General features: G+C 41.4%; 1 protein-coding gene and 1 non-coding gene across 23 annotated transcripts; both read left to right on the top strand.

Annotated features, from left to right (window-relative positions):
* The first annotated feature begins 446 nt into the window (after nt 1–446).
* Nucleotides 447–26,454, top strand: LOC143167688 (E1A-binding protein p400-like). Of its 22 annotated transcripts, none has more exons than XM_076353408.1 (19): nt 521–562; nt 1,237–1,602; nt 2,329–2,545; nt 4,181–4,366; nt 4,589–4,729; nt 5,200–5,278; nt 5,766–6,098; nt 6,369–6,498; nt 8,250–8,364; nt 14,722–15,017; nt 15,870–16,042; nt 17,022–17,214; nt 17,620–17,731; nt 18,138–18,293; nt 19,646–19,729; nt 22,751–23,041; nt 24,742–24,852; nt 25,395–25,588; nt 25,910–26,454. In XM_076353408.1, the coding sequence occupies exons 3-11, from the start codon at nt 2,345–2,347 to the stop codon at nt 15,958–15,960; spliced, it is 1,572 nt and encodes a 523-aa protein (XP_076209523.1). In that variant the 5' UTR covers nt 521–562; nt 1,237–1,602; nt 2,329–2,344; the 3' UTR covers nt 15,961–16,042; nt 17,022–17,214; nt 17,620–17,731; nt 18,138–18,293; nt 19,646–19,729; nt 22,751–23,041; nt 24,742–24,852; nt 25,395–25,588; nt 25,910–26,454. The 22 variants fall into 22 exon arrangements, with proteins under 22 accessions (XP_076209513.1, XP_076209523.1, XP_076209522.1 ...); XM_076353407.1 differs by having other exon boundaries at nt 24,742–25,075; XM_076353405.1 differs by having other exon boundaries at nt 24,742–25,261.
* LOC143167698 (small nucleolar RNA SNORA49) lies at nt 16,398–16,536 on the top strand. Its single transcript, XR_012996587.1, has one exon. It is a non-coding gene; the product is annotated as a small nucleolar RNA SNORA49 (small nucleolar RNA).
* Nucleotides 26,455–26,623: the final 169 nt, after the last annotated feature.

Below are 26,623 nucleotides of genomic sequence, written 5' to 3'. Positions count from 1 at the left end.
CTCGACGGGAAGGCCGCTGCCCTGGGCAGGGGCCCGCTGGGCGCCTGGGCCCGGACCGCCCCCGTCGGGCGCCCGCCTCTGGCTCTCCCCGCTGGCGACCCTCTGAGGCGCGGCCGCCGAGCCGCCCGGGGGGAAGCGCTGCATCTTGAGGGAAATGGAGACCCTCGGCCGCCGCCTGAATCGGACTCGACGCTGCGGTTCAAGGAGGCGGCCCCGGCGCCGCCCGGGCTTCGCGCATGCGCCGATGCTCGGCGGCTCGGCCCCCCCCCCCCCCCCCCCCCCCCCCCTCCGCGGGTGGGACCGTCGGGCGGGGGGGTGCTGCCCCCCGGGTGAGAGGGGAACGGTGTCGCTTAGTGCCCGGCTGAGGGGCGGCTGTCGCCGTGGCCGCGGTCGTGAGGGGGCGCCGCGGTGGCCCCCGCCGCGCGGAGAGCTGCGCGGCGCGGCGGGGCGGGGCGCGGCCCGGCGGCCCAGGTGCGTGCCGGTGCGGTCGCCGTGCGGCGGAGCGGGACACCAAGGGGTGTCTGGAGGTGGGCGCCCGGCGGGGCCCGGCCCGGCGGCCCAGGTGCGTGCCGGTGCGGTCGCCGTGCGGGGCAAGCGGGACGCCAAGGGGTGTGAGAGATGGGCGAGGGCTGGGTGGTGGCGGCGGCGGCGGAGAGGTCGGGGTCGCGCGGGCGCCCTGAGGCAGCCGAGGGAGGGCTCTCCCCGCCTCGGTCTGCGCACCCAGGTGCCGTGCCAGGGCTGCTGAGCGGGGCGTCGGAGTCTGTTTTTCCTGGAAGATGGAGGGCGTTAGGTAAACTGCCTCCTTCTGCCCCGGGTACGGCAGCCCCTCGGTGACGGGGAGCGGGTCCGTCAGGAGCCGTGCGGCGGCGGGCGCTGCGCCGCAGCCGCTTGGAAAGTTCCTGACGGGAAAGCTGCAGGCAACGCTGCCCGCTCCGCTCGGCGCCGGCGGGCTTCTGGTGTGTCCTGCAGCAGCGCAGGTTTGATAATGCATTGCCCTTGTACGTTCAGGTGGCTTTATCTTTGCACTAAAGCTTCCTCACAGCCTGGCCAGTAGTGCTGCAGACGTTGTCGCATTTTAAGGCAGCATTTAAACCTTGCTTGGGTTTGTATTAATGGCATACGTGGCTGTAACGTAGTTACGGGTTAAATCCTTCTGCCCCTCAAACGGCAGCGCTTTGTGAAACGAGAGATCTGGGAATTGCATGAGTGACGCCAGGCATCACCCTGTTGTTACAGCTTCCATCGTCTCCAGCGCATGACCGTGTACGAGAGCACTGGCCTCCCTCGGTCTCCACGCTGGCTGCGGTCTCGGTTGTCATGAGTCCGTGTGCCCAAAGCGCCTGTTGACCATCCAGTGTCGTCTTCGAATGTACCCGGTCAAGACTCAGCATGTGCTGCAGGAATCCTCTGTGTCTGACTCCTAGAAATAGAATAACTGGATAAATCTGCTGGAATGATAAAGAAGTCAAGTGGTTAAATTGAGTTAAAAGGTCAATGACCATTGAGATGAACTCTCTTTATAGAAGTTGGGCAGGAGGCAATTCTGTGACCATAAAAACCATTTCATAGCAAAATAAAGCGAATATAAAAGTGAAATCAAAGGTAAATGTGGATAGAGCTTTGGAAGTGGTAGACCAATGCACTGTTTTATTGAGAATGAGATACTTCATTAGGTTAACTTTCCAAAATAGTACTTCACATAGAGACTCATAATTAGTTTTGAGAACAGTTTAAAAAAAAATGCCGCGACCTTTAAAATAACGCTGGTACATCTACTACATATATTAATGATTTATGATAGAGTATTTATGATCAAATGTAAGTTTTAAGCTTTGTAATTGAAGATAATTGCTTTAATGAGATTTTCTGTAATTGTAACATTGTGTCTAATACCAATCATTATACGATTTAAAAATGCTCTGGAGAAAATCTTAGAAATCTTAGTGAGCGCTGCACATCTCATTTTCCATGCATTGGGCTTAAATTTGTACCCTCTGTGCCTAATTTGTTGTTTTCTTTAATTGATGTTGCATGAAATTTTTCCTTTTTGGTCATTTGATACCCTGATAGAGATTGGTCGCCTAGCTATCACCTCTCTGTAGGATGTTGTTAAAAAAGATCTTCGTGTTGTCAGGTTAAAGAGCGGGTAAGTACATTCTAGACTAGCATGCTGATTGATTTGCATCTTCATGGTTTTGAGGTATGCGATTGCATGGTGGTACGGTAGAAAGCTGATTTGACCAACTATGTAACAGTCTGTATTGCCACTTTCTTTGGTTCTTTTTGATGCTCCGCTATTTTAATTACTGAAACTGCAATTTTTAAAAGTTTCTCTGCAGGTGGAATGCCTCCTGTTCCTCAAGTGGCTCAACAGATTAGCCAGGAGCAAAGCCAACAGCAAAATGGACCAAACTTGTCAAGTTTGCATAGTTCCTTACCTGCTCCACACAGCAGGAACACAGCTTTTCTTCAGCAAGTACAACCAGCAGGCTGTGTTAAGAAGCACGTGCTTTCGGTCCCAACTCCAGTTCCTGTACAGCAACAGGTATCAGATTTGCATATTATATTGTATGCGGCTTTGAACGGCTGGTTTTTGTATATTGTAATTGCTGTTGTCGTCTATTCTGCACCATTAAATAGTCTGTCTGAATACTGGGAAGAGAGTATCCTCAGAAAACAGAGCGGTAACATGTGTCTTGTTAAGAAAATCTAGACAAGATTAATTTTTGGCACTTTACTGCCACTTTCTCTGGAAATTTTACTTCTGTGAAGAACATATCTGTTCATTTATGTCATTTGCGATGGCTACCCAACTCTCAGTTTAAATGCTATTGTGCTGGATTTTCATTGAATCATAGAATCATGGAATCACAGAATAGTTTGGGTTGGAAGGGACCTCTAAAGGTCATCTAGTCCAACCCCCCTGCCGTGGGCAGGGACATCTTCAACTAGATCAGGTCGCTCAGAGCCCCGTTCAACCTGACCTGGAATGTTTCCAGGGATGGGGCATCCACCACCTCTCTGGGCAACCTGGGCCAGTGCTTCACCACCCTCAGCGTAAAAAATTTCTTCCTTATATCTAGTCTAAATCTACCCCCTTTAGTTTAAAGCCATTAATCAAATGAATGAATCAAATGAATCAAATTCATTTCATGCTTCAAAGCAAATTTCAAATGTGTCTGGAAGGTTGCAGGTAAGTAAGTTACAAGGTGCAGCAAGAAGGAGCAGCGTGCTAACCTCTCACTGTGTCCGGGCAGTGTTGTCATCTGTGTTTTGTATTGAGACTTCGTGGATGACAGAATTTATTACTCCGACCTGGGGAGAAAGGAGCAAATATTTTCAGTACGTTTTACAAAAGACTACCACGCACTAATAATTTGCTTCAGATAGCTGTTCTGTAGCACAGCTGGGTATAAATCTTTCTTTACAATAAAACTTTGTCTTCATTTAAATTTAGAGTGCGCTGTAGATAGCTGTGTCTCTCTCTTGGTTTTAATTGGTGGTGTGGACATGCCGTATGATTTTTCTTGAAGAAAGAAAAGGAATGAGAAGGAATCAGGCAGATTCTCTAGCAAAGTAGAATTTGTTCTCGTAATGAAATCCTAAAAGGAGATTTAATTAAAACAGAAGCAATTATTTTAACATTTTATGCAGCATATTTAGAACAAGGTGGGGGAAAAACACAATGAGAATTTGTTGCTTGTGCTTACTTGCCAGCGGTTGCAGGACACTTACATGTGTTAATAAAAATGCCATAAATTAAACGTATTTTTATATGAACTTTGTAGGGAATTCTGTCCATCTGCCACTTGGCAGGGCATTTCAGTTCTGTGGAAATTCTCACTGAATCAGCCCTGCTCTTCTGATGAGATATAGAGGTACCATATTTTAGGAGGAAAAAATAAAATTCTAAAGACTGATTACCACTGCATCCCAAATTTCTCTACTGATTTTACACAATACCGCTGCATCACAAAGCCCTTCAGAGACTCCACATAAATCTGCACAAGATGTGTTATTCATTAACTTTTAATAAAGTGCAACTTCAAACAGTGTAGAATGTTTCCAAGGACTGAATAATCATTTCTATTGGTTATTCATGCAACATTTCTGACAGTGTCTCTGTCTTGGTTTTGTGTTGTGCAGTAGGAAACATAAGTTTAATTATGTTTACTTGAAGGAAAATGAGATTCTGCAGCAAGTAACAGCACTGAGGAGGGAAGGTTTATGGCCTCTGAAACGTCTGCCCAAACTCCAAGAGGCCCCACGGCACAAATCACACCATGACTATCTTTTGGAAGAAACGCAGTGGATGGCAACTGATTTTGTTCAAGAAAGAAGGTGGAAGATAACAACTGCCAAGAGAGTAATGTGAATTTGGTATTTTCAACCAGAAAGGGGGGAAGAACAGGCAGCATTTTCATGGTTAGGATGTGATCACTGAGGATGCGCGAGTTTTGGTTTCCCTCTCCACTGTGTTTGTAAAGTTTTGGCAGTACTCCTAAAGGGATTGTATTTTTTTCTTTCTTTAGAAATATGCTTGTTAGAACAGGGTGAAAACTTACAACAATTTTACGGTTTTATTCAGCTGATTTTAAGTGTGGCTCGTCATCACGAGGATATGATACTTCATAAGGAAAAATGCAAGAAAAGAGAAGAGAAGCAACTGAGGACTGTTGCTGCTTTTACTGCTAGAGAAATTGAACATTTCTGGTCCACCATTAAACAGGTAAATGTTAAAAACAGAAAAAAAAAATCTAAAGAGGTACTGAATAAAAACCTGTTGGACCATAACAGCGAGAATCTTACAACTGAGCTTTGCTCAGCCCACGTGGTGACTGTTACCTGTTGGTAAAGATAGCTTCACGTTACGGTTGCGTGAATAATTGCAGGCCTTATGTGTCATGGAGGAGAGTGCTTCACTAATCCTCGTTGGTGCAGCTGGCTCGCTGCGGACATTTATGTTTTGATGTGAGTTATTCTTGGGTAGCTCTCGCTTATTATGTGGATGACTTCTATTCATGGTCAGTTTTGTACACACTGTTCTGTTCTTCGAGTGCTCTGCATTGTAGCCGTGTCTGATGCCTGTCTTACTGTTGAAGGAATGTTAGGTAATCCGTAGCTGTATTTGAAGCTAAGTGCGTTCATGTTTGTCATTTCCTTCTGCTCTTTTTCCCCCCTACACTCTCTCCATTTTAGGTGGTAGATTTAAAACTGCAAGTAGAGTTAGAAGAGAGGAGGAAGAAAGTATTAAACTCACAGAACATCTCAGAAAAAGGTAGTAAGAACCTAGGACTTTTTTTAGCATGACCTTTTTTTTTTTTCCTCTTTTGCGTACCAGTAGTATTAGTATAAGCTTACCAAAATAAATGTTTAGGAGCTAGTGTTTTGGTCTTAGTTTCGAGTCATAAATATCTCCTTTCTTGAGCTCGCTAACTTCCTGTAGCTTACTAAAGCTTTGATGAACGCACTGTGAAGGCTTTTTGTTGCTGAGCTCTTGTTTGTATCGGGGTTTAGTTTTATGTCCCTTGGGGGCCATGCATGAGACTGAATTCACTAAAACTATCATGTGGGCACCTGTGTCCCACTGCAGTTTGCCTTTGGTCACGTAGTCAAGTTTGATAAACTGGATTTTGCATTATTCTTACAGTGTTCAGAATTCTTCTGTTCTTTAGACCCTGGCTTAGCTGTAAAAGGCATCAAATTTGTTAATGAATTATTCATCTCGGATATGGCGGCACCACAATTTTTATTATTTTGTGCAGAAATAAGAGACTGCTTGAATAAGAAAGAGAGCCTTCAGAAGGAAGTGGTGCTTCCAGAACTTCTCACATCTACTGTAAAGAAATACACGAGAGATTTAGCAGACACCGCTGCTGTTGCGGAAGCGTTGTTACCCAAAGGCAGTGCTCAAATCACAACAGTAGTAAAAAGTGATGCTCCGTCTTTATGGTGCGGCACTCTTGGAGAGTATCAGAAGACTGGACTAGAGTGGTTGGGAAAGCTGTATAAGATGAACCTCAGTGGCATTCTGGCTGATGAAGCTGGACTTGGAAAAACAGTGCAAGTTTTTTTTGCACACCTGGCATGTAATGAAGGTATGAAATATTGTAGATCTTTTATTTTATAAATCTGTATTTTTAACAGTTCATTAGTGAATGTGTTTTCAGTAAGAGGAAAAAAAATTGCTTTTAATATGTATCACTTAAAGAAATGTACCTGGAATAAATTTTATAAAACAGGATACACAATTCCTTTCATTGTTAGTGCATGTGTATGTTGTTTGTATATACACAATTGCCTTTTCTTGTAAGTTCTGAAGTGGTATGCAGTCATTTCCAGTCATGCTGTACCTTTTATCTCTACAGGTAACTGGGGTCCTATTCTTGTTTCACGAAACTTTAATGTGCTGAAGTGGGAGATTGAACTGAAATACTGGTGTCCTGCTTTGAAAATTCTTCTGTATCTTGGGAACCCAGGAGAACTTTTTAAAAAAAGGCAGGTATTGTGGAACGCTGTTTCATCTGCACATGTACTGGGTAACATAAGCATTACACAGAAAGAAATATCAGCCCGAGTCACAGTTATACCATTGTAGTTAAAAACTTCAGTATAGTGATATCACAACCTGGTTCTTTTCTCTTTTGTTATGTAGCATACTGGAAGAATGAAGACATTTCCTCATTTCATGAATGCTAGTTCATAAGCAGAGTTTGGTATTTACCAATAAAATCTGCTTTGATGACCAGCAATGTCTGGCTAGCCTTTTTAAGTTGTGTGTATGTACTTACTGCCATGATGTCCCTTTGCACAGACGTTTTTGACTAGTACCTAGTCTCTGTATGGGGAAACTCACATCTTTGCTCCAGTGACTTGTACCTCATCTTAGTATTTGCAGAAGTTTATTAAGAAAATGTGTTGAATTTAGCCATTTTTTGGATGAGAAATTGATGCGTAATCCAGAAGAAGCAACAGGAAGTTCGGTGTGTGTTTTGTAGCTTGGAAGCCATGTATGTGTTTTCAGGCTTCAAAACTTCACTAAACTGATTTGCAAAATATGCTTCTTCCTTTTTTTTTTCCCCCCTCTATTTTTTGTATTTTCAACTTCCATAGTTACAAGGAACTTCTTGGGTTCCTCCATTAATGCTTTTACAACATACAACTTTTATCCCTCCTTTTGGGATGATGTGTATTTTCCAGTTACTTTTCAATTTCTTTCTTTATTGGAGTCCTTCATATAATCTTAGATTTACTAACAATTTTTCACTTCTCTCTTAAGTTTGTAGAATTGGGCCATATAAATCATGTCGTAGCTTTTTCTTGCCTTGTGACCTGAGCAGAGCAGAAGAAAATTAACGAAATTGCCTTAGCTTTGAGCATATTTATTCCTTTAGTTCTGCGACTTTTCCTTTCATTCTTGCAATTTTATCTTTGTGTCTTGTGTTTCTAATTTTTCATTTGCCTTTGAAAGTAAGTATTAGGATGTTAATTCACACATTTGACAGCTTCTGCGGTCAAGTCCATAATAATTTTGATACTTCTGGGTAGAATTCACCTAAAGATTGCCACATACGAATCTTAGAGATCAGAATTTATCCATTCAGTATGAATACTATTGATAACCTGTAACAACAAGTATAAGTATTCTGAAACATGTCCAAACTCTTCAAGGAACAATTTAAAAATGTATAAGGAAAGATGGCTTTTCATTGCCAGTTGTTTTGGATGGCTAGGAAACTTGGTCTACTGTGTTTTGTAGGAAAAGTTCGTTCTTCTTTAAAAAAACAGTTTCTGTTAAGGGTATTTTATATAATATTTCAAACATCACGACCAGAGAGTTAAACTGAGCATTCTCTTCCCTTTTGGAATTTTGAGAGCTTTGAAGAACTGCGCTGGGATGAAGTGCAAGATAAGATAATCTATTCTAATTCCAGAAGAGGAAACACTTAATAATCTTGGCTCTGAAAGCCACCAAAAAAGCCTTTAGGATTTTTGTGGTTTTTATGTTGCAGAAATGGACTGACCCCAACTTTAATGTATGTATTGCCTCCTGCAAGCAATTCTTTAAAGACTGTGAAGCATTCATGAAAGTACGATGGACGTACCTAGTTTCAGATGAGAGGCAGAACGGTAATAATATGACGGAGAAGCACTGGGATGCAACATTCTATCTCCAGAGGGCTGAAGCATTCATTCAAATTTTTCATTTTGCTTTTGTCTACCTTAATTGTTATCTTCGTTGTTCACAGTCATCATCATTTACTCTTGATGGATACGCTTCTGCCTACTGCCTTAAAGGATCTGTGGGCCATGGCCCGTTTCCTGATTCCAGGGATTTCCCAGTCCTATCTGGATTTTACGAAGGTAACATCTGAGGAGGGGAATGAAGATGATTACCAGAGAGTTGCAGTGAGACTGCAACTATCTTGAGGATAGTGTCTTAATACTAGTATCTCTTTCTCTGAGGAAATACAGTTAGGAATTAATGTTTTGTATTCTTTTAGGTAGTGCAGTCATTTATTTTGCGGAGGTCGAAAATTCATGTTGAGAAGCAGTTACCAAGGAGATACGAGCAGGTGCTTACATGTACTTTTTCTAATTGGCAGAAGTCAATGTATAAAGACTTCTTGTCTAAACCAAGGTACATCTGTTGAGTAGTTCTTAATTGTTCATTCATCATTAAAGTTAGGAACCGTTCCAGTTACAATAAGAGAGCTTGTTTGCTGGTGTGTTATTTCTAAGCGAGTCATGGGCAAACCTAAAGGTTAAAGCACGTTGGCATAATCATAGTGTTGTGCAGGCTAATCATGTTCTACACTTAGTGGTAATTGCATTCATCCACTTCTTCATTATGTGTTTGTTTATTTAGATCTAGTTGTTTTACAAGGTGAAAAGAAGCATAAATAAACAGTATTTGCACTTTATGGGACAAACTATATATAGGACAAAATATTTATAACTTAGACAATTGACCATGTGTCACAGTTTTTGTCTAAATTTAGTTCTTAAGTTATTTAGGAACTGAATATCCTAGGTTATACGTTACATTGCTTTTCTGATATGTCTAGTTTGTATTTTCCAGTGAATTTGGTAATTTAAGGTGGTATTTATTCAGGTGTTAAAAAAAAAAAAAAAGGCCTTAATATTGACAATATGTGTTTCAGATATTATCCAATGTCATTTCCATTTGAAATAGAGTGGCTATTTGAGAAATTCAGGTTTATCATAATCTGAATTTTAAAATAAGAATATATTCTATAAATCTAATAAAGTTTGTGTGAATGTGAGAGAAGCCGGAAGAATAGAAGATTGCATTTTTAAACTCATACTTTTCCAAGTTTGATAACTTGGTGTTATCAGATTTATTCAGAAAAACAATTTGAGTATGCAGAAAGACCTAAGCTCCTAAAAAGCACTGTTTTTTAAAGATAATTTAAATTATATTTTAATTTTAAATAACAGAACTCAAGAATGTCTTAGAAGTGGGCACTTTGTCAGCGTCCTCCATATTCTGACGCAGCTGCTAAGGGTGTGTAACCATCCTGATCTGATAAGTCCCCGGCTTCCAAGTTCTTCCCTTGTATTGGACACGCTGGAGTTTACAACTGCTTCTCTAGTGCTGAATGCATTAGGATGGGATCTTTGGGAGGTGAGCAGGGAAGTAATTCTCTTGTGCTGGACTTGATTTGACTGGGAGAGCAGGTGGCTTAGGACATAAAATTTCTTACACATAACTCAGGTTCCAATTAAATTTCAAAATCTGAATTGCTAATTCATTTATTTTTAGAAGCAACTGCTAAGACTATAAATAATAACCATTGACTTTATGCTAGTGCTGAATTCAGTAGGTATGCTGGGAATTTGCTATCCTTGTCAAGGGTGGTCAGACTATTTTGCAACATTTTTTGGTTTTGCTTAAAGTTCCCAATGAACCAAAACTGATGGGCCTTGGGATCAAGGGAAAGCTGCCATTCTTGTCCTGTCCTGAGGAGCAGTAAAGGCATAGCTGTGTACAGCTCTGGAGGTGAGAAGCTGCCTCAGATGCCACAGTTTAGTTTTAACTATAGTCTGTTTGTTAAAGTTATATTGCAAGGGATTTCATCCATTTTTTTCCTAGTGATTTCAGCAATAGTAGAGGCTTAAGAAAGACTGGACAAAGCTAAAACAGTAGCATTATGTGTCCTGGGAAATTCAAATAGTTACTCCTTTAAGCCTGTTGGAAAAATAATTTTGGGGCGGGGGGGACAGGGTGAGTGTGAAAGGCTTGTGAAGGAAGTAGGGTTAAGGTACCAAGGTGGGAATGGATGAGCCTGGTGGGAACGAATGAGCCTGGAATGACAGTTCCACAAAGACAAATGTTTTAATTACAAGCATTGAATTAACTGCAGAGCTTGTAATTTGAGGGTGCTCTCCTGTTTTTGACTCTTGGTAACATGAGCATAATGCTCTATTTTCATGGTGTAGGTTGCTGAAACCTTTTAAAGTAACGGCAGCTGCTCTCTGCAAAACCACGTGACAGTTGGCTCCTCCACGTTTTGGTTTAATTCTGGCATCAGCTGTTGTGAGCTTTTTAATCATTCTCAGATAATTTGGCACAAATACTGCCAAAACTGAAGGTAACTAGGAAGCTTATTGAAGAGATCTACTGTTCTCCTTCGTCACCCAGACTCGAGCCGATGAAGCTCAAACCAAATAGGTATGCAGAGTTCCAGTGACTGATTTATTGATTTATTTATTGTAAGTAACAGGTGAAAGTGAGTAATATTTGTGAGGGTGAGAGGGCTCATTCAGAAGCATTTGTTTTTCTTGCTGTCTTTTGTTTCCAAACTGATCACTGCTAAAGACTGTATGCTAGTCTTCTGAGGGAAAGCAGACTGCTTTTTACCACTTAATAGTTCTTTTCATTTACAAAGGCTCAGTTGTGATCTTCCCTGCCAAACTCAATAGAGTTCAAGTCTGTTGTGGTTTTGATCAAACAGTGGAAGTGACTTCTGCAGTGGAGTCTCCTAAGCAGAATAATTAAATCTTCTCCTTCTGATTAATTTTAAGTCTAAGATGTGCTTGCAAAGCACTTAAAGAAGTCTTGTTGGGTTTTTTGGGGGGGGCGGGGGAAGGGGAAGAAAAAAAGGTGTTCTGTTAAATTTTGACCTTTTGTTTTTGCTATTAATGACTCTTCTCTCTGAAGAGCAGTTGGGAGGGTTCATTTTTGAGTCTTGGAGCGAATGTAATTCTGCTGTAGAGCAATGTAGACGTAAACATTTTACAATAATTAACCTGGTAAGAGCAGAGTATGGTTACTGAAGCCCAGGACAGCTTGTGTCACACGCGGCTGTAACAGGTGACAAGGAGGATGTCCTGCACTAGTTCTGTTAGGCAGCTCTGCCAGGAGGGAGCTTTGTCAGTTAATGAAATTTAAGAATTAGAAGCGATAGCTAAAATATATACGTAAAGCAGAAAAAGAACTCATTCTTTTACCGTTTAGATGTTTTCCCTGAAGTTGTCTACACGAAACAGTTACTGTGAAGTCAGCTTTTACAATTGCGGTATGTTGTTAAAAGCAGACTGCCTGAAGATGCATGGAAGTAGAGATCCCCTGCTTTCTGTACTTACATTGCACCTAGCCATAGTTAAGCCTTTGCTCCATTAAGTTGGATCCTTATTAGCATCTTTTGGGGAGTTTTCTTGCTGTCTCCAGACTCCAAAGATGACTAAGGAATATGGGAGATCTGTCATGCTTGTACCCCTCCACGTAATCTTTCAGAGAAGACTGGAGCTTTAGAGCATTTGGTGTACTTGCATTTTACAGTATATTGTGTTTCTTCTGCGTGTTGACAGAAGCAGAATCCCTCCTGCCGTATGCTCTGCAGCTGGGCACCTCTTCTAGCTCAGATTACTGACTAAAAATAACTTTGCTTTTTAACTTGATTTTGTATTAGGAAGAAGGGATTAACAACTTCCTCGTGTATGGTTTTTTTGTATGTGTAGAAACCAAATTTGTTAATTTTTGGGTTATTTACACTGGTGCGGTATGGACAGAAGCCCGAAGGTAGGACTAGAGACTTCTCAAGGTCTCAGCTGCAGCAGACAGTAGACACAGCAACAGTTATGGCAGATCATAATGAGAAAATACAAAGATGACAACCCCTTGCCATGTTTTCAGAAAATCAGCATAGGAAAAGGTGTGTTGTACGTATAATAAACCATTGCTTTCTGGTTTGCTGTCTTTTTTTTTTAAATATTGCTTGAATTTGGGGAAGAAATGAGGTTGTACTGAATGCATTTGCGCATTACATATTTGAATATCAAGTTCCATTAGCAGTTTTCTAACAGAAATTCGCTCACAAAATCAAAACAAAATTCCTTATTATCTATCAGTCTGTCTTTTTTAAACAGAATGATACTACTGTGCAAACACTGGAAATTTTGCCGACAGTTGCGTTGGTCTCCAGGTATACCATCTTAGTGAAACTGTCTCTTCAGACCTGACCTGCAGCGTGTGAGAGCTTTCCACACGTGTCAGTCTTAACTGACTGATCGGATTTAGGCATCATCACTGTCCCGTTCTCTGGGTCTCTGCTGAGCCACTACTAAAGGTCATTATGAACTGGGTCTTTTTTATATGACACAGCCCTTTGGAACAGACTGTTTTTTAGTATTTAGTATTTTTAAGTATTTCAAGCATGCTCTTTTTCAGGCCTTTTCTAAATTCTCTAGGTAGTGATTTCAGCTGGGTACAGTATAAGTTTTTGCATGGTTGAACAGGAAGCATTCAGTATGAAGGAAGACTGAAAATTATATCTGATAATTACTCTTTTGTGGTCTTAACTGTTTTAAGAACTTCTTTCGTTGCTAAAAATGAATTGTGCAGGAAAAGATCTCTTATACTGTTGTCCCACAAGCGGGGTCCGGTACCCGGTGTGCAATAAGCCAATCTTACACCCAGAGCCGAGATACTCATTTATCTCATGTTTGCGCAAAGATGGGTGCTAGGTGGTAATTCCGCAAAGCTAGCACACCACACAGAAGAACTGCAGCGTATTTATCTTGTTACATGATTAGTAAAAGCCCGCCTAAGTTCACGCTCATCGGTTAGTTGTGTTCAAATTAGCCTCGCTTGCCATGTAAATTAGCACGCATGCTCCTTGCGGGGGGGGCAAGTCCTTCCAGTCTTGAATTGAGTCGGTGGTCACGATCTCCCCCTGCCGCCTTTACCTTTCCCCTAGTTACTGCAGTTTCTTGCTGACTTCTTGGTTTTTTGGCAATCCTCTAGCCTCCAACACCTTCTAGGGCAGGATGTTCCCCTTTTATCAGTCTTCTAGTTCTTCTTCAAGGGCATAGTCGTTGTAAGGCATGCGTTGTTTATGCCAGGTAATCAGGCTAGTACGATGAAGAATACAGTCTAGGACAGGTATTAACCCAAACATATGGCTACATTTCTGTGGTTGTTTTCCCCAAAAACTTTGCTTAAAATATACCTGTGCAGACTCCTGAAGCCCTTGCAAAGTTTGTACATTGTCAAATCAAATGAGTAGCCATGTGAAATACCAGTCAAACTGTATCTAGGAAATCATCCTTTTTTTTTTTTTTTTTTTAAAATAGGTCTACCAGTGGTACTGAGGGGAAGAACATTTCATGTGTAGTTTAAGAACACCCAGTATTAGAGGGAGACCTAGTCTGTGTGCAGTTACGTGCAACCCAAGAGTTATGTCTAGAGTAAAATTGGCCTTCTTTGGAAATAGGGCACACTATATGCATGGGATAAGCATTCAAATCCTGCAGTGTACAGTGAGGAAATCCTTATTTTTAAACCTTGTACCTTTTTTGTCTTCTCTTAACAGGCGGCAAGATAGTTCTCGGCCCAGTGGCTTCCACAGCTGGAGCACGAGAGACTTGCTCAGCCAGAGAAGCCTGTAACATTACAGTTTAGAGGGAAAACATTTACTTTGTCTTACAGTCAATTCTGTCAGCTTATTGGTAGACAGTCTCTGAAGCATCAACATAAGGTGCTACGTGATTCCATTCACATCTTTCTATTTTTTTTCCCTCCTTTTTTTTCTTTTTAACTTTAACTATTCAGAAATCAAAATTCTAGAAGCTACAATATCCTTATATTGTAATATCGTGTGTCTGTGAAACTAAATTATTTTTCTTCATTGAAGTATTTTTCTTGTCTTGCTGCTTTCCTGGAAAAAAGAATTTATTAGTGTGACAGTGGATGACTTGAGTGCTAAATCTAAATCAGTATCTACACTTTCGTGTCCAACTCAGGTACTATGCTAACTCTTTATATGATAGAGCATATACTTGATCATGAACAATGTATATTTTACAAGATTCATGTGTGCATATCTGTCTGCTGAAATAGTCAAAGCTTTAATATTTAAAGCATGTAGAATATGGTAATTGACTAGTCTCATCCATCTGTACTAGTGGACTCTCCAATGGTAGTTTGAAAGGGCCATTATATTTTTGTTAGTAGGCATAGAGTAGGAAAGCAGATTTATTTTTCATTAAAATACCAAACCTAACGTATGTCCTTATATCACAAATACTATTCTAATCATCAGCTTTTCTCCTGCTCATGTCTCCTTTCATAGTCATTCCTAGAACTCTTGCATTAACTAAATTATCCTTATGTTCAGCTTTCTTTTGCATAGATTTCTTTTTTGCATAAGCTTTATCTGATCAAAATACATTCAGAAAAGAATTTTGAATTTAAAGGGCGCCATAGAAGAAAAAAGACAACTAAAAGAACACCTGGACAGAATACATTTTGGGAATGAGCGTCGTTGTTCCAGACCCCCCCTGTATGGCAGAGACTTGTTGGAAATTTGCTCTTGGATCGGTGAAAGAAAAATCTCTCAGCATTGTTCTGCCAGGACTAACAAATGGTGCTGGGCTGGCTTTGCAAATTGCCTTCCATATTCAAGTACTTCAGAGGTTCTAAAGAATCCATTGCAAGAACTCATTCTGACAGTGAAGCAGCAAGGGATCGCCCTGAAGGATGTTGTTACGAGGTAATTGAGACAAATCCATTTGCAGTCTTTGCACAAATTTGATGGGTGTATACTGCTATCCAAAACAGGGTATTTATGTAAAGTACTGTAAAATGCTAAAAGTGATAAATGAGTTGCCTTGTTTTATCCTTACTGCAGGCTAAATTCCTTTATGCAGAATCTATTTGCATCCCTGATGTATCATTTTAGATCGTTCTAAGATTTTAAAACTCTTAATAGTTCCATGGTAATTGTTATTAGTTATATAGCAATTCTGCTTCATTTTGACGTCTTGTATTTTTTATGTCAATACTTACAAAAAAGTAGGAGTTGTAAGTCAGCTTATCTGGGTAACTTTACGGATAGTGGAAATTCCCTCTTGTTCTGCTCTTGAGTGTTTTTGCATTTACTTGATGTTAACATAAAACTTCATCTACTGATTTGCTTTCAATTACCTTTAGCCAGGTCCTTTATGCTTCCATGCAGACATCTTCTTTATTACTGTTTCTGAGTAATTAGTAGCCCAAGCTGTTAAAAATTAGTATATTAAAGTTTTGGTTTGTTTTAGAGAGATGTGTGTATTGCCAGCTGTTGCTGTTGCTACTCCGTATTTGTATGTAGCAAATCCTCCTTATACCCATGAAATGAAGGTCTTGAAGTTTAATCTAACGGAACAGATACTTCCCTACTTCCATTCAATGCAGCAGATAGCAAGGCCTCATTTTCTACAGTTTCCAGATCCCTGACTGGTGCAGCATGATTCAGGTATTAAAAAAACCAAACAAACCACCACCTGTTCTAACTGTGTGAATGCGCTTTCTCTAATTGTTGAATGCTGCCTGCAGAACCTTCAGGTTCTTATTTCATAAACAGGCAAGATGGAAGCTCTGGCTGTCTTGCTTCAGAAGCTGAAAGCAAGAGGACATCGTGTGTTGGTTTTGACGCAGATGATTCCAGTGCTTGATATATTGGAGCTTTTCTTGAACTTTGATTTTCTCACATACAAAAAAGTTAATGAGAGCGGTGCTCACAGTTGGCATTATCTGGTAAGAGAACCTCTTACTCAAGGTAATTGTGAATAGATGCTCATAGTGGGAGGGAAAATGCTAAAGGGAAGCCTAATACATTTGCATAATTTCATTAGTTATTTAAGCAAATTACGTATGTAGCTGTAGCACAAAATAATTATATATGAAATATGTCAGTCATATTACTATTTGATGAGGCATCCAGGGTGTTTCCAAGAGGTATGCCACTAGTCCTACATTTGTGAGTAATTTGTGCTTGAAATACAGGTGTTTTATTTCACAATAGTGTTTTGATTAATTACTTTTGCTTTCATTATCTGTAGCTATCTACATTGCTAGTACGTTAAGTGTAGTTGCTGTTTTTATGTTGGCACTTCCTCAGCCTTACTCCAGGGGCTTTTGTTTTTTGTAGAGTGCCCTGGCATTGCCTGAGGATAAATTGAAAGTATGCTCATTTCCCTCCCCAGTAAGATTCTCAGTATCCTCTGGGGCCTACAATTTGAGCAAACATTAACAATCTAGTTAAGTTATTCTTTTCTTATTTTTTTTATTTCAAATTGCATTGTTATGCTTTCTGTCAGATGCAGTATAAAACATAAAGAAATACTTTGCCTTGAAGCAACACAAGGCAGCACAATAGAAGGGATTCAATTTAGTCAATAGACAAGAAAAATGATGAAGCACGCACAGAATGTGATAACCCGGTCAGGTGTGCTTAGTCATAGGACATAATGTGACTACTGTAACAGATCTTCAGATTTTTATCTGGTTGACTGCACCATAAATTAATAGTTTTAATGGTACACAAATTAATTGTGAATTGTGTAGATCTGTAATGTGGGCAGTCACACTTAAAATGTTTGCAAGCTTAATGTCGGTTGGGGAACTACTAAGAAAACAATTTTTCTGATCTTCTCATTCTGTAAAGAAGTTTGTTTAGAGATTTATTCTTTATTAATGTGAATTTGTAATTAAGTTGCTTGTCTCCCCATTTTAGGAATCCATAAAAAACTTCAACCAAGACAAGCGCTTCTCCTGTGCTGTTCTCTCTTCCCACACTCCCTCCACAGGTGTCAGCCATGTAGGTGCGGATACTGTTGTCTTCTATGACACTGATTTAGATCCGCTGATGGATACAAAGGCTAAGGAATGGTGTGATAACATTGCAAGAGACAGAGATACGTATACAGGTGACTTTTACGCTAAGAAATAGTATAGGTGTTTTAAAATCAAAAATAGAGGGAAGATGTTTTTAGGTGAAACTAGGATTTTTGGTTGAGGTCGTCCTTTTAGTTTAAGTCATTTGTTCTTTTAAAATCCCTTTAAAAATGAAGTACTGTTCATTGTTCATTTTGAAAATAAGAACGTAGAAGAACCTGGTGTTTTGAAAATACGAAATCAGATGTAAAAAAAGCACCTTCCTCTAAGAAACTAAAAAAGAATACAAAACTTCCTACAAAAACACCTGATGGACTCTAAACAAGTGTTGGTGCTCACTGCTGTAGGCGAGGAACATTAGACATGGAACAGTTGAGTTTCAGAAAGTGTCACTGTTCTCTAGAGAGCAGTATTTAATGAGTTACTTTGTTTTACAGGCTTATAAGTGGTAATTCTGTTGAAGAGAGGCTGTCGAAAAAAGGTATTAAACATTTGATTCAAGAAGTGGCTGCTCAAGGAGATGATTGTTCAACAGACTTTTTAACTCAGGTACTGTAACTTAAAAATGAGCAGTTCTTTAGTGATATGTAAAAAATAAGTGCTTTACTAGATCAGAGGCAGAATTTTAAACATCATCTAGTCCTATATTTATTTCCAGACTTGTTTGGGGGCCAGTGGTATGTGATCACAGTTAAAATCAGTAAAAATCCTGAATTGTTAGCTTGTGTAGAAAATCAGAAGATAAAAATATCTAGAAAGAAAACTGTGTTTGTTCCAATGATAATTTTACACTATTTTTGCCATTGTTTTAATCAAACGAAAACAACATCTCCTGCAGCAAAAGGTGTCAGATATGTCTGTAATCTGACTTTTCTAAACTCAATTTTAGGATGATTACAAAACTTTTGACATCACACATCATCTTACTGAATACTTGAAAACATGTTTCCGTAAGGTGGTTCTTTGCTCTGAATACGGAAAAGAGGATTCTAGAAAGTTTACAGGAGAGACACGATCCGAGATAAGAGATGACAGAGATTCAGAGTTGTATGATTCGAGAAATACCACGGTTCCTTCACAGTTAGAGCAGCTGGCTAGCTTTGTGGATAAGGTATGATGATTTCTCTTGTTTTACGTGAAGCTTTAGAAATACTCGAAATTTACTTTTCTGTGCAACAGTCAAATGGCTTTCATGAAGTATCTTTAGGGAAGTGATCGTGCCCGTGTACTCGGCACTGGCGAGGCCGCACCTCGAATACTGTGTGCAGTTTTGGGCCCCTCACTACAAGAAGGACATTGAGGTGCTGGAGCATGTCCAGAGAAGGGCAACGAGGCTGGTGAGGGGTCTGGAGCACAAGTCTGATGAGGAGCGGCTGAGGGAACTGGGGTTGTTTAGCCTGGAGAAGAGGAGGCTGAGGGGAGACCTCATCGCTCTCTACAACTCCCTGAAAGGAGGTTGTAGCGAGGTGGGGGTCGGTCTCTTCTCCCAAGTAACAAGCAATAGGACGAGAGGAAATGGCCTCAAGTTGTGCCAGGGGAGGTTTAGATTGGACATGAGGAAAAATTTCTTTACTGAAAGAGTGGTTAAACATTAGAACAGGCTGCCCAGGGAAGTGGTTGAGTCGCCATCCCTGGAAGTATTGAAAAGACGTGTAGATGCGGCGCTTAGGGACATGGTTTAGTGGGCATGGTGGTGTTGGGTTGACGGTTGGACTCAATGATCTTAGAGGTCTTTTCCAACCTTAATGATTCTATGATTCTATGATCTTATTTCCACTCCATTTACATGAAATGTACACGTAAACAGTACATTTACTGTTCTGCACAAACTTAAATATTGAAACAATCCTGGGAGGTGATCTGAGCTTGCTGATAGATCTGTTCACGTACTGAAACACTTAAGTCACCAAATGTTCTGAGGATTGTGAATTGCTTTGGACTAAATTGTATCTTGTGACACAAAACTGTTTTACAGTCCTGTGCTTTGCCAGATACTTGTGTTTTTTCTTAAAGTCCTTGGATCTGTTTCTTCTTAACCATGAAATGACTACTCTTAGCATTCCCCAAGTTCTGTCAGATTCTAATTGTCTCCTTTTCCCTTTGGCTACTTGCGCAGAACCCAAGTAGCAGCCTGCTTACCAACAGCCAGTCAAGAGTGCGCATAATAACTCGGATGGGATTCTCATCTTTTTTTTTCCAGTTAGGGAAATGGAAGCCAGTAGTTCGAGCCTATTCTCAGTGATACTGGTGGGACGTGAGCAGACTAGCTAGGGACCAGAACATCAGATTTTTGGTCCTTAGATTTCTTTTCTACCTTAATTACAGTGCCGTTATTTGCAACCAAAATAAATACATTTATTGGTTGGGGTGTTTTTCTGCTTGTTTTAAATGTTTTAAATTATTTACGTGTTTCTAATTCAAAAGCTAAATAACTAGCAATGTGTCAAAATGCTTTCTGAACAGCTTAAGCCAATTGAAAAGTATGCGTTGAATTTCTTGGAATTGTTTCATACTTTGAATGATCAAAAAAGTCAGAAAGTCAACAAGGTAAGCAACTATGTTTCATTTTCTGAGCAATTAATAAAAACAAAATAGAAAACCCCAACTGTTGTCAGATTTTATTTTTTGTTTGTTTGGGTTTTTTGTTTGGTTTTTGTTTATGAGCACTGAAATTTTGCTCCAAATGATCGTGGTCTAAAAACACATGGGTTCCTAATTAACAGGTAGACATACTTCCCTTGCTCTTTAGTGGTATGAGGGTCTTACCCAAGAATGAAAACTCAGTTTAACGAACTTTGCTATGACTGCTAGCCTATAAAAGATGAGACTCAAATCAGTGGTAATTTACTGCTGTTAGCATATTTATTGTGAAAAATGGTAATATTTCAAAGTGTACACATTTTCTTCCTAAAAGGAGATTAAAAACTGCCAATATAAAATGGGAATATCAGCATGCCAAGGAGCTGGAAAAGGCAGAAAAAAAATTTCAGCAGGAAGTGAAAGAGGAACTCTTAACTTAGACCAGACAAGATGTTTGTAACACGGTAACGTCAAGGGATCTCCAAGTCCCTGCTTTTCGAGGAATTTGCGTATTGTGACTATGAACCATGTATTTAAGTATGTCTGTTGGGTTTGTATTGCACTGGTCTTGTGCCCTCGCACAAGTATTATACTCTTGAAATTGAAGCTGTCACTCTGTGGACAGTTTTAATTCTGTAGAGTAGCAAGTTGCTTTTTTAGCAGGAAGACTGTCGTTTTGTAGGTTGACCTGGAATTGCACAGTTATGTATCAAGGGAATAATAACTGAAGGAAGAGACTGAGAAAAATATGCTGCCTTTTGAAAATTAAATTTTTTTTTTTCCTAAGGAATTAATCTTAACTTTTTTATTATAGTTATTGCAAACATGCTTATGTTTCTAAATGCTGGGTTCTGGGCTGGATGATGTATTGAGGTATTAAAAATTCCTTGTTTCTCACTGTAGTGGTTTAACCCCAGCCGGCAACTGAGCACCACCCAGCCACTCGCTCACTGCCCCCGCCCCAATGGGATGAGGGGGAGAATCAGAAGACTAGTGAGAAAACTCATGGGTTGAGATAAGAACAGTTTAATAATTGGTATAAATTAATAATAATGATAGAAGAATATACAAAGCAGGTGAAGCCCAATGCAGTTGCTCACCACCTGCCGACCGATGCCCAGCCAGTCCCCGAGCAGCGGCCCCCCCGGCCAGCTTTCCCCGGTTTATGTACCAAGCATGACGTCCCATGGTGTGGAATGTCCCTTTGGCCAGTTGGGGTCAGCTGTCCTGGCTGTGCCTCCTCCCAGCTTCTTGTGCACCTCCAGCCTTCCCAGTCGGTAGAGCACGGGAAGCTGAAAAGTCCTCGACTAGTGTAAGCCATGCAGGACTATCTTGCTCAGTGTCAGCCGCTGACTTGATGAGAACTGACAAAGGTCTTGCCAGATAGGTCTGCTGTTTTACCAAGAGGAGGGTCTTCTGAGCTTTGCTCTTCTGTCGTGTTTTCAATATTCTTGGAGTCACTTGATTGAAAACGATCCTTCTATGGCAATGCTGCTTTCTCTCACCTGAAGCTAATTGACAGGACAAAGTTGTTACCTCCAGTGAGAAAGGAACTTTATGCAACAAGATTATGACAGAAAACTGATTGCTGCAAATCATTTGACTAATGATAAGCCTTTTGTAGTACTTTTCTGAATGCAGGTACCTTCAACCTGTGGTCCCCTAGTACAGTATTTGACTTGATCGGTCATTTTTAAATAGCTTCTCGCTTCACTAAGAAAATAAGCTTAAAAACAGCTCAAATGGATGCACAGGAGTCTCATTGCTTTACTCCTGCTTATTTAATTCACCTGTATTTCTATTGCTAATTCATAAGGACAATAGCAAGTTTTCACAGTGCACTCCCTCTGCTCTCACTCTACATTCAATCATTTGTCTTGAGTGATACCAAGCTTAACAGAGATAATGGTACATGCATGCCTAAATTTTTAAACACAAACCTAAAGATATTCTTGCAAAAGAGTTTTCATATTGTTTCTCACAAAAACATTACCACACCTTCCCATGCAATTTTTAATCCAACTTACAAGACAGATCTGTTCTCTGCAGCTTACGTGCCTTTCTGACAGAGGTGGAAGCTTAAGACTCTGGAATCAGGGTACTACTGTACATCAGACACATACAGAATCAGTGTAGACATCATCATGATTCTCAGGTACAACAAGGGGAGTCCAAAGCTTGGGAAAAAAAAAAAACAACCAACCCAAAACCCACAAAACATCAACCTCAACAACAAACAACCAATAGTTTGCCATTAATTAAAATATTTTTTAATAAGTAATTTAATAAGTAAGGTTTCCTTCAGATGAAATAAGGGCTGCTGACTTACAGGCATTATTGCTACTTCTCCATCTGGGTCTTCACACACAAATTCCTGTGTAAGTGTCCTGGTTTCGGCTGGGATAGAGTTAATTTTCTTCCTAGCAGCTGGTACAGTGCTGTGTTTTGGATTTAGGATGAGAACAATGTTGATAACACACCAATGGTTTAGTTGTTGCTGAGCAGTGCTTACACTGGTCAAGGACTTTTCAGCTTCCCATGCTCTACCGACTGAGCAGGCTGGAGGTGCACAAGAAGCTGGGAGGGGGCACAGCCAGGACAGCTGACCCCAACTGGCCAGAGGGACATTCCATACCATGGGACGTCATGCTCAGTACAGAAACTGGGGAAAGCTGGCCGGGGGGGCCGCTGCTCGGGGACTGGCTGGGCATCGGTCGGCGGGTGGTGAGCAATTGCATTGGGCATCACCTGCTTTGTATATTCTTTTATCATTATTATTATCATCATTTTCTCTTCCTTTGCTGTCCTCTTAAACTGTCTTTATCTCAACCCACGGGTTTTACTTTTTTCCCCCCAATTCTCTCCCCCATCCCACTGAGGTGAGCGAGTGGCTGTGTGGTACTTAGTTGTCGACTGGGGTTAAACCACGACAGGCACTTATGACTGCTTATTTTTGGTACCTAAGCCTTCAATTTCTATTTATTCCAGAACATAGGTGGTTATCCTCTTCGTGTTAGACAAGCCTATGCTAAACACCAGAATTCTGAGCACACTCAAATCCATATGAATCACTTTGAGTTGACGACAATGACTGCTAGAAAAAGAAGTTCCTCAAATGGGTTTCAGCAAGTTTACTTCTACTGTCAATGATAATTTTTCCCAGATTTAACATTTAAACAGTTTGGTGGTCTGATTGGTGAAATTCTTTTCTCTTAAGCAGGAATGTGTTTCACAGTGGCATTTCTCGTCAGAGGTGCTGTGGTGACCTTCAGCCTTAAGGTAAAGTAGTGCATGTACCAGCAAAGGATCAAACCTGTGCTTGTGCTGATGTAAAGAAAAGCTTGAAGTGCCTCAGTATTGTTCCATGTGATGTACCAGGAGGGTCAGCCCAGGCTTTCTTTCCTCAACTCTTTTCTCAGGTCTAACAATATAGCCATCATATTTCTAGGTAAAGAAGTGGCTGCAGTTCCCTGCTAATCCCCGGTTTTGTCGGATCTTAATTGCAGAGTCCTCTCACAGAATTTTAAAATTCTTTGTGTTAAAACGTCATGAATATTAAAATAGTTGCATAAAATTAAGTTAGCTTAAGCTACTTCATTGACTTTCAGTGCAGATGACTATGACAATGTACTACTTATGTCTGCAGTTGTTTCCATCTGTGCAGAGCCTATGACGATGCAGGAAAAGGTCTGTTCAGTTTTTCCAGGTGAATTCCATCCTGTACATTCTTTTCAATAGCCTTTCAATTCTTTTCAGTTTCAAGTACTTTTTAACTACTTCTTCCTGTGGAAGCAATGGGAAAGGCTGGGAATGTCACAGATGGAGACAGACTGCACTTCACTCATAAGAGAGAAGCAACAATACACTTTATTGATAGAAAACAGTGAGTTAAAGTGTGAGTTAACAAAGTTCAATGGTAAATGTGACAGTGATTTACCAAGGTTCCATGGCAAGGTACACTTGATTATTTACTGCATAGAGGACAGGGTCAGACGACACTGTCAGGGAGACCCTCCCGTTGAGCCATGAGGTTCAGAAAGGACCCCCTTGCTTTCTAAACTCCTTCTCAGGGAGGAGTCTAGGTGTGGCTGGATCCAAACCTAGTCCCAGACTTGGCCAACGGTTTATGTCTAAAGGACTATATATGCGCAATCAAGCCTTTATATCAGTTAGCTAAGATTTCAAAGCTTAGCATGCTATTAGTCACTTCCCGAGGATCTGCTGGCAAGGAGTCTCTCAACCTCGAGGAGTAACCTTGAGAGGCGTCCCTACTCCAGGGGAGATCCCGCCGCGCAGCCCGCTGCCCTGCAGGAGAGCTCAAGGGGCCCTGGGCTGTCCACTATTTATAGAGTAAGATGATTGACTTATAGTCATATTTGCATACTGATAACTGTGGTTAGGTGGGCATATTTCCCACAGTAACCAAGGGCTAGTGGTGTTATCTGGCTCCCGAATCCACTTTGTTAATGGACGCAGCTATCACTATCGGCATCCATTAATGACCACCCCTGGTAGTTATCGCTCGAGGAGAGTTACAGGAGATAAAGATCAGGTTGGGCGGGGGGAGCGCATCATCATGGGCAATAAGGAAAAATTACCAGGGTTTTTGGAAGACTGAAAATTGTTCGGTATGGGTTTGACTGCCTAATCACCTTTATCAGTGCATCAGAGCTATCAGTTGTCCATTCCAGATCGGTTCCCTTACTGTATTGCGGTTGTCTCATTTTTTGGCATTTTAGCCATGTCAGAAGCAGTCAACCATGATGTGTATCATAACTTTTTGTCAAGTCAGAATTCTCTGTCACAATTATTGGTGTAGACAATTAGGAATTCATTTCAGGATAAATCTTTACATGACTTTGCGGCAACAGTCATGCTTTTGTTCTATTCAGAATTAAAACAGTTAAAAAGAAACCTATTGCTGTGATTTCTGCTCCCCCCCCCCCCCCCCCGCCCTTCCTCTACTTCTGTTGTCACAGGCAAGAACAAATAGCTCCACAACTGCAGAGCAACAGCCTAGTCGGAAGCAAGACGAGGAACAAACGGTGGAGCAAATCCAAACCCAGTGTCAACCACAGGGGGAAACGCAGGCGAGAAAGAAGAACATGATTGCCACCTGGTATGCAAGTTCAGTTCACTCCTGCAGTTGCAGGCAGAGAAGTATGTTCCTCCCGGCTAAATGAAGCTGTAAGCCCGGATTCACGTGCGCTTACGGCATCTGTTTCGACTTCACTGAGGCTGTGTTAGGACTCTCAGCAGATTGGAGAATTGGGACGTTGAGTAACAGGAGCATTTCGTTTTATCTGCGCTGAGGTGAATGGACTTAAATGTTACCAAAAATACAGTCGTCTTGTTCAAGGATGTAAGAATAGTATTCAGAGAAGAATTATAGACAAGCTCCTTCTTAAAGATACAGGATTTTGGGCTTCATCCCAGAGTGGATTTCACGATGCTGAAAAAGGAATTCCACATACAGAGAGGAACAAATGTCATTTTATGGTACTAATAGAAGTGTACTTGTTCAATGTATTTGTCTCCCTCATTGGAAGAATTTCTTAAAACTTCACACCCTCTTTTGCGATCACTTTAGAACGCTTGTAAATGTTAAAAATACATTTTATGACACTTTCAGGCTTCAGGACGTACGCTTTCTCCAGCCTCAGCTGCATTACAGCAGGTGTCCGCGGTACCCGCCATTCCAGCACAGCCGGAGCCCACGACCCCCGGCCAGTTTTTTCAGGCAGAAGCATTTGACAGCATCAGTTGTAACAGTCATCACCCTGATGACAACCGTGCGGATGCTTTTGACGACTCCGCTTACATCAAGTAACCTTCTACTTTTCACTTTCAGTTCACATTTTGCTATTGAAAATAAATCGTCACATCTTTGTTGAATAGCACTGCTCACTTTAAAATTTACTGACAGTAAGTGAAAATGATGGGAGAATAGGCTTTCAGTAAGTCCTTTACTCTTTCGAAAATAGTGTAGCCCCAGATGTTGTATTATTTAAGTGTAATTAATTTTAATTACATAGAATTTTAAACACTCATCTTTGAATACTGTCACTTATTTTCAGTATTATCTTAGACAGTTTTATCTCTATACTTTGAGCCAGTAACCAATATTCATCTAAAATCTGATTTTAGATTTAGTCGCAAGAAGTTCCGGGAACCAAGTCCGGACCATCAGGCCACAGGGATGAAACCAGTGCAGGATCTACCCTGGCAGCGGCCTGCGGGCGTCCGTCAGCCCCCGGGGGAAGCGAGGCTCACGTCCGACCCCGCTTCAGCCTACGCGACATCTTCGGGGGCCGAGGTTCGACCTAAGCAGGGCCAACGGCTGCTTTGTAAATGAGAACCGAATGTCCTTCTCTAGCAGGTGGAAGTTACGATTTCTGTACCGCTGAACTACTCCCCAGGATTTCGGGGCGGCGTTGCACTGTAATCGGGAGCGGCACCAGGTTACCTTCTCCCTCCTGCAGCTCCCCCTTCGCGTGGAAGGAGGTTACATCCTCCGGGCGGGCGGCGGCCGCGCCCTCCTGCAAGAAGGCAAGTTTTCTCCGTGGATTTTCACACTAAATCCTGAAGAGAGCTGCCGGCGCCGTTACCCGCCCGGGCGGACATCGCCCTCTGAACGGCTGCGACGCTCCCGCATCTGCGCTACGCTGCGATTAAAGTTAATTTCTGCCCTGTCCTGTCCCGGAGTCTGGTTCCTGCGCGCGCCGTGCCCCGGTTCCCGCCTGCGGCGGCTCTCCCTGTCCCGACATACAGCCAGGGCGACGGGACCCGGCAGGCGCCCGCCTCGCCGCTCTGCGCCTCCCGCCCTGCCCGGGGCCCGGCCCGGCCCAACCCAACCCGGCC

Source organism: Aptenodytes patagonicus, chromosome 15 (genome assembly GCF_965638725.1).
Source record: "Aptenodytes patagonicus chromosome 15, bAptPat1.pri.cur, whole genome shotgun sequence".
Classification (NCBI taxonomy): domain Eukaryota; kingdom Metazoa; phylum Chordata; class Aves; order Sphenisciformes; family Spheniscidae; genus Aptenodytes; species Aptenodytes patagonicus.
This window is presented reverse-complemented; position numbering and strand designations above follow the sequence as displayed.

Coding starts and splice junctions, on each gene's coding strand:
- LOC143167688 (XM_076353398.1), top strand. CDS start 2,345: ATGCCTCCTGTTCCTCAAGTGGCTCAACAGATTAGCCAGGAGCAAAGC. Junction 6,099..6,368: donor ACACCTGGCATGTAATGAAG/GTATGAAATATT, acceptor TTATCTCTACAG/GTAACTGGGGTCCTATTCTT. Junction 8,365..14,721: donor CCTATCTGGATTTTACGAAG/GTAACATCTGAG, acceptor TTGAATTTAAAG/GGCGCCATAGAAGAAAAAAG.